The 5,455-nt window shown below is 67.2% G+C and overlaps 1 protein-coding gene across 1 annotated transcript in view; it reads right to left on the bottom strand.

Moving 5' to 3' along the window:
* Window positions 1-5,455, bottom strand: part of ACAP3 (ArfGAP with coiled-coil, ankyrin repeat and PH domains 3) — a 9,623-nt gene that overhangs the window by 1,777 nt on the left and 2,391 nt on the right. Inside the window, exons 5-21 of the mRNA XM_008048681.1 lie at window positions 4,923-5,106; window positions 4,667-4,711; window positions 4,505-4,600; window positions 4,359-4,433; window positions 4,044-4,055; window positions 3,368-3,480; window positions 3,235-3,286; window positions 2,927-3,027; window positions 2,742-2,853; window positions 2,185-2,393; window positions 2,041-2,110; window positions 1,876-1,970; window positions 1,617-1,807; window positions 1,360-1,467; window positions 617-715; window positions 292-518; window positions 24-133 (exon numbers count right to left, since the gene is read on the bottom strand). Coding sequence (XP_008046872.1) covers window positions 24-133; window positions 292-518; window positions 617-715; window positions 1,360-1,467; window positions 1,617-1,807; window positions 1,876-1,970; window positions 2,041-2,110; window positions 2,185-2,393; window positions 2,742-2,853; window positions 2,927-3,027; window positions 3,235-3,286; window positions 3,368-3,480; window positions 4,044-4,055; window positions 4,359-4,433; window positions 4,505-4,600; window positions 4,667-4,711; window positions 4,923-5,106 — 1,899 coding nt within the window. The remainder of the gene's footprint in view (window positions 1-23; window positions 134-291; window positions 519-616; window positions 716-1,359; window positions 1,468-1,616; window positions 1,808-1,875; window positions 1,971-2,040; window positions 2,111-2,184; window positions 2,394-2,741; window positions 2,854-2,926; window positions 3,028-3,234; window positions 3,287-3,367; window positions 3,481-4,043; window positions 4,056-4,358; window positions 4,434-4,504; window positions 4,601-4,666; window positions 4,712-4,922; window positions 5,107-5,455) is intronic.

The raw sequence follows: 5,455 nt of genomic DNA, 5'->3' as shown, positions 1-5,455 counted from the left end.
GGGAGTTGCATCGAGGGCCTCACCCGGTCCGGCCCAGCAGCGTGGCGTGGTGCAGGGGTGCGCGGCCCCGGCTGTCTCTTTGGTTCACGTCCGCTCCGTTTTGCAGAAGGAATTCGCACACGATCAGGGAACCCTGCGGAGCCAGGGCTGCTCAGAGGAGCCGAGGAGATGGGTCCCCACGGAAGGAACCTGGCCCCACCAAGGACAAGGGGCCCCTCTTTGGGGCCCAGAGAGCAGGTGGAGGGTTCAGAGGCAGAGTGCCCGGGTGTCGCCCGCGTTCCGCGCGCTCACCCCCAGCACGGCCTGCACCAGTGGCGTCTTGCCCTCATCCTCGGCGTCTGCCCAGTTGACCTCGGCCCCCTGGGCCAGCGCTGCGGCCAGCGCTGGGAGGTCGCGGGTGCGCGCTGCGCGGTGCGCCAGAAGTCCAGGGTGCAGCTCACGCACGTCCGCCAGGCCCCAGGCCTCAGCCTCCGCATCGCCGTCCACCTCCCCGCTGGACTCCTCGGACTCTGCGCCCTCTGTGGGGAGGGGGAGGTCAGGGAAGGCGACCCTGCGCAGGGTTGGGGTGTCCTGGGGCGGGCAGAGGTTGCGATCGTGGTGGGGAGGTGGCACCCACCCTCCTCGGCGACGCTGTCCACCATGGAGCCCGCGCTGAAGGCCAGAACGTCTGAGCTGCCATCGGAGCTGCCCCCCAGGCCACTGTCACTGCTCAGACCTGCAGGTCCCGCAGCCAAGGGGGTCCTGAGCATGGACGGTCCCCCATCCTCCCAGGGCCCTGGGGGAAGGTTGGACTCCCACCCACCCTCCGAGGGACTCCCCTGGGGCAGGATCAGCTCCTATGAGGGGCCAGAGGCAAGCCCCACCCAGGCTGGGAGGAAAGGAGAGAAAACCAAGCAAAAGCTCTGCCCGGCCTGGAAGCCCACCCGCTGGCCACCGGAAGGCCCGGCGGGAAGCACGGTTGGCCACACTGTGCAGTGGGCCTTCTGCGCCGTCTGTGGCCAGGACAGGCTGGAAGGTCTTGCCAGCAGACCTGCTCTGGGCTCTCGCCAACCACTGGAGAACTTCTTGGGGAGGAGCAGTCTCGACTACGGCAGTGCCTGAAGGGGCCACAGGCTGAGGGCCGGAGTGCCAGCGCCCTCTGCTGCCTGTGTCACCCCTTGGTGCACACATGCTGTCTGCAGGTGTCACTCCTCCACTGCCCCAGCCAACAGGTCAGTGGCCACGACGGCCTGTGCCCTGGGATGCTCCAGCCCGGCAAGTCTGCCCACGCCCAGGCGCCCTTCAGGGCAGCCTCACCTGGCTCCACGCCTGGCTGGGCTGCAGGGTGGGCAGCAGGGGAGGAGCCCTCCCAGCACTTACTGCGTGGTCCGGCCCTGGCAGCCCCCGTGTCAAAGTAGGAAAAGAGCGAGTCCAGCTCGTCTGGGCAGAAGAGGGAGTCCCGGCGGAATTTGTGCTCCAAGGTGCCCGCTGCAGGAGGTGGGCGCGGTTTCAGATGGGACCCCAGGCCGTCCTGGGAGTCTGAATGCTCAAGGCACCTGGGATCCCACCGTCTACCCTGCCCCTGCTGGGCAAGCCCTCTCCCCAGGGAGCCGAGGGGCAGCTGTGCAGCCTCCCACCTGACAGAGCAGCCATGCAGGGCAGGACCGGCTCCAGCCGGACCTTGCGTCGGGGGGTGGGGGGCCGGGGGGAGCTCTGAGGCCCCGGGTGCTTCTGAGCCCGCCAGCGCCTCGGGGCCTCCCGGGTGGGCAGCTTCCGCAGAAATTTTTTTTCCACGTATTTGTTCTTGATCCAAGCCTCCTTGTCCTGCCTGAACCGGGGTGAGCGTGAGGCTGTGTCTGGGCTGGGGCTCCCTAGGCCAGGCCGTACCCGCCTCACCTGGGGCTGCTGGCCGTGGGCTTCCGGCTGCCGGGGCCCTGGCCCTGGGCCTCATAAATCCGGTTCACGGTGCTGTTCCCCAGCTCACACATCAGCTGGCAGGAGGCAGGGTGGGCGTCAGTCCTGGCTGGGGACCCGGCTCCCACCCCCCAGGACCTCACACACCTTCAGCAGCTCGGGCTCCCATGAGTCCAGCGTCAGGGAGCGCACCTTGGAGCAGTGGACGCCCAGGCTCCTGCGGGTGGGCAGGTGAGTCAGGGCCCATGCCATCCCTCCGTGCTGCCCCTCCCCCTCACACTGCCAGCCCACCTGTGGATGCCGGAGCACTCAATGCAGAGCAGCACGCCCAGGTTGATGCTGGCCCAGCGCGGGTCGGGCTGGCCGCAGTCGCAGCACTGGCTGTTGCCAGCCACACTCTGCACGCGCTGCAGTGTGCTCTCGCCCTTCCCACTGCGCTCCCGGGGGTCTGAGGTGGAGTCGATGCTGCTGGTGGATGGTGAGGCCGTGCGGTCCAGCCTCTGGGGGACAGGGGTGCTCAGTCCTGCAGGAGGCCAGCACAGTGGCCCAGCAGGCCCCTTCCCCCAGCCAAGGCACCAGCACAGGCCAGGGCCATTCAGAACAAGCTGGTGTGCGTGTAACTCAGGCGTGTGCACACACTCACGAGTGCACATATACTCGCATGCACACACAGTCACACGCACACATACGCAGACACATGCGTGCACAGACACTTGCACAGGTGTCACGTGCACACACGCACACCCCCATGGAACACATACGCTCCACCCACAGGCACACATGTGGCCTGCAGGGGCTGCCCCACTGCAGTCTGGACACATGCATGCTTGGCAGCACGGACATCACACCTCACTGTAGCAGCTGTCTGGGCTCTCGCGGTAGGCAGAGGCGATACTGGCCTGCACTGCCCGCACCCAGGCCTGCCGCAGCTTCTCTGAGTCGGCCTGCAGCATGCAGCTCCTGGGGAGAGGGACCGTCAGGCTGTGTGGGCAGAGGCTCCCCCACGCCACCGCCCCGGGCTGGGCATCCTCACTTGGTGGGAGACACGACCTCGAAGCAGAACCTCCGCTCGATGTCCTCGTACGGCTTCACGGAGCACAGACGGAGGTCGTCCACCACCACGGTCAGCGCGTCCTGTGGGCGGCACTGCTGTGGCCCCACACTCAGTCCCCCAGCCCCAGCACCTGTCGCCGGCTCAGCCTCAGAGTGGGCCCACATGGCTCGTTTCCAGCCCTGTCTCCCAGCCACTCAGGCCTGGGTCCAGAGTCCTACCCCATGCCCACCCACTGGCAAGGAGGGGAGGGCCAGGCTGCCGGTACTGCCCGCCCGCCTGCCGCGCACCTTGAGTTTCTTCTGGTAGACCAGCTGGCTGTTCTGAATGGAGAACCAGCGCCTGGTGGTGCAGGGGCGCAGGCAGTCAGGCACGGCCGCCCGCATCTATATGTCCCTCATCCCCACCCAGGAGGCCCCTCACCGATTCCACGTCTTGAAGGCATTGCTGGCCCTCTTGAAGAGGTAGCCCTCCATCACTACGCCGCTGGGTGCATCCACGTCAAACTCCACCTTGGACTCGTCATAGGAGAAGTCCTGGGGACAGAGCCCCACCCGTGAGCACCCCCGGAGGCCCGGCCTCCAGGCTCCCCCAGTGAAGGCTGGGGTAGGCACTGGCGCGACCCACTCGGCAGGAGGCTCTGCACACTGAAGCCCCAGCCTCTGCCCCGAGTCCAATCCGACTCAGTCACAGCTGGGCCCCGGCGCCAGTCCCACCCATCATCGCAGGGACCACAGGCTGAGATCGGAAGGAAGCTGCTCCCACTGAGCGCCTCATTCTCGTGGCCAGCTGGGCCTCCCGCCCGCCTGACAGAGCTGCGTCCAGGAGGCCCAGCCACTGAGGGCTTGTGTCTCCCGCCGGCTGGCGGGCTTGGGAGGGGAGGCCAGGCCACCTGCTCTCCAGGCTGAGCGGGACAGAAAGGGACAGCTGCTGCCCTCCCGCGGGGGCCGTGGGGGCAAAGAGGGCAGTGGTCCAGGCTGCTGGTCCACCGGAGCCCGCGCCACTCAGCCGCGCTCAGGGTGCTGGGCCGCCAGCCGGCAGGGGAGGTGTCCTTGGTGCTGAAGTGCCCGCGGGGGCGGGAGGGCCGAGGCTCACTCACCTGCAGCAGTGTCTGTGGGAGTTTCGGGAGTGGACAAAAAGGGTGGGAGAGAGGACCAGTGAGTGAACGATGCCCCCAACCCCCAGTGCTCTCCTCGTGAAACAGTCACTCCCGCCCGAGCCCCAGAAGGAGCCAGAGCCGGGGCCCCAGCGGTGGCCCGGCCTCGCAGGAACTCCACCCCAGCTCCAGCCCCAGGCTCTGGGGCAGGGCTGCCCTCCGCATGCCCAGCTGCCCCCAGGCGCCTGAGGGTGGGATCCCTCCCTAAGAGGGGTGGCTGGTGGGCGGCAGAGGCCAGGGTGCGGGGCCACTGCTCACCCGCTGCTGAATGGCAGCGTGCTTGTGCTCCATCTCACGCTTCTCCACAGCAGAGTCGATCACCAGCTGATCCAGCTGTGGGCAGGGTGGGGCGTCAGGAGGGGAGTGGTCGCCCACGGAGCCACCGCCCCCACCCGAAGGCTCACCTCAGCCGCCAACTTCTTCATGTAGGGGTCCAGCTGGTGTAGCAGGCTGCAGCCCTGCTGGAAGAAGCTGTGCTGGGCGTGCATGAAGGACAGCATCTGTGGGGGGCAGGGGTCAGGCTGGGGCCGCCGGCCGGCCCACCCCACCCGCCAGCCCCTACTCACGGAGTCCAGGATCTCAAACTTCTTCTTGGCCTGGAGGACGTTGATCTGCAGGGAAGAGTGGGCAAATTGAGGCCTGCGGCTGAGGAGCCCCCTGGCAGGCACTGTGTGAGACCCCCAGCCCCTCAGCGCCCACACTGTGCCAGCCTCACCCTCCCAGGGCCCCGGAGTCCCTCCCTCGTCCTGACATCCAGCCCCACCCGCGGTCGCACTCCTCCGCCCCCCTGTCTGAGGTCTTCCAGGCCTCTCCAGGGCCGACCTGGAGAACGTAGTCCAGTGCCAGGTGGCGGAAGCACTTCCGTGTGAGGGTGAGCGCGCCCGTGGCCTCCTCCACCTCGTGGGGCCGGTGCCGTGGGGCCTGGGCATTCCGCACCAGTGACAGCTCGAGGTCCTCTCGCACCTTGTCAAACTGCTTCTTCGTCTCCTTGAACTTCCGCACATCCCTGGGGGCCAGCAGGCGTCGGGTCACAGTCAGAGAGGGGTGCCTGACTGGATGCTGTGGCGCGTGCCCGCAACCCCAGCACTCTGGGAGTCCAAAGCGGAAGGACCGCCTGAGCCCAGGAGCCGGAGACCAGCCTGGGCAGCACAGTGAGACCTCATCTCTCCAAAAAGTTAAAAACTGCCCAGGCCCGGAAGCCTTTGTGATCCCAGCTATTTGGGAGGCAGAGGCAGGAGGATCACCTGAGCCAAGGAGGTTGAAGCTCGGTGAGCCACGATTGTGCCACTGCACTCCAGCCAGGGCACCAGGGTGAGGCTGTGACTCAAAAAAAAAAAAAAAGGAACAGGATTCCG

The sequence above is a fragment of the Carlito syrichta genome, unplaced genomic scaffold, assembly GCF_000164805.1.
Source record: "Carlito syrichta isolate Samal-C Ts95f unplaced genomic scaffold, Tarsius_syrichta-2.0.1 Scaffold126499, whole genome shotgun sequence".
Classification (NCBI taxonomy): domain Eukaryota; kingdom Metazoa; phylum Chordata; class Mammalia; order Primates; family Tarsiidae; genus Carlito; species Carlito syrichta.
The sequence above is the reverse complement of the archived record's forward strand: the minus strand, read 5'-3'. Positions and strand labels throughout refer to the sequence as shown.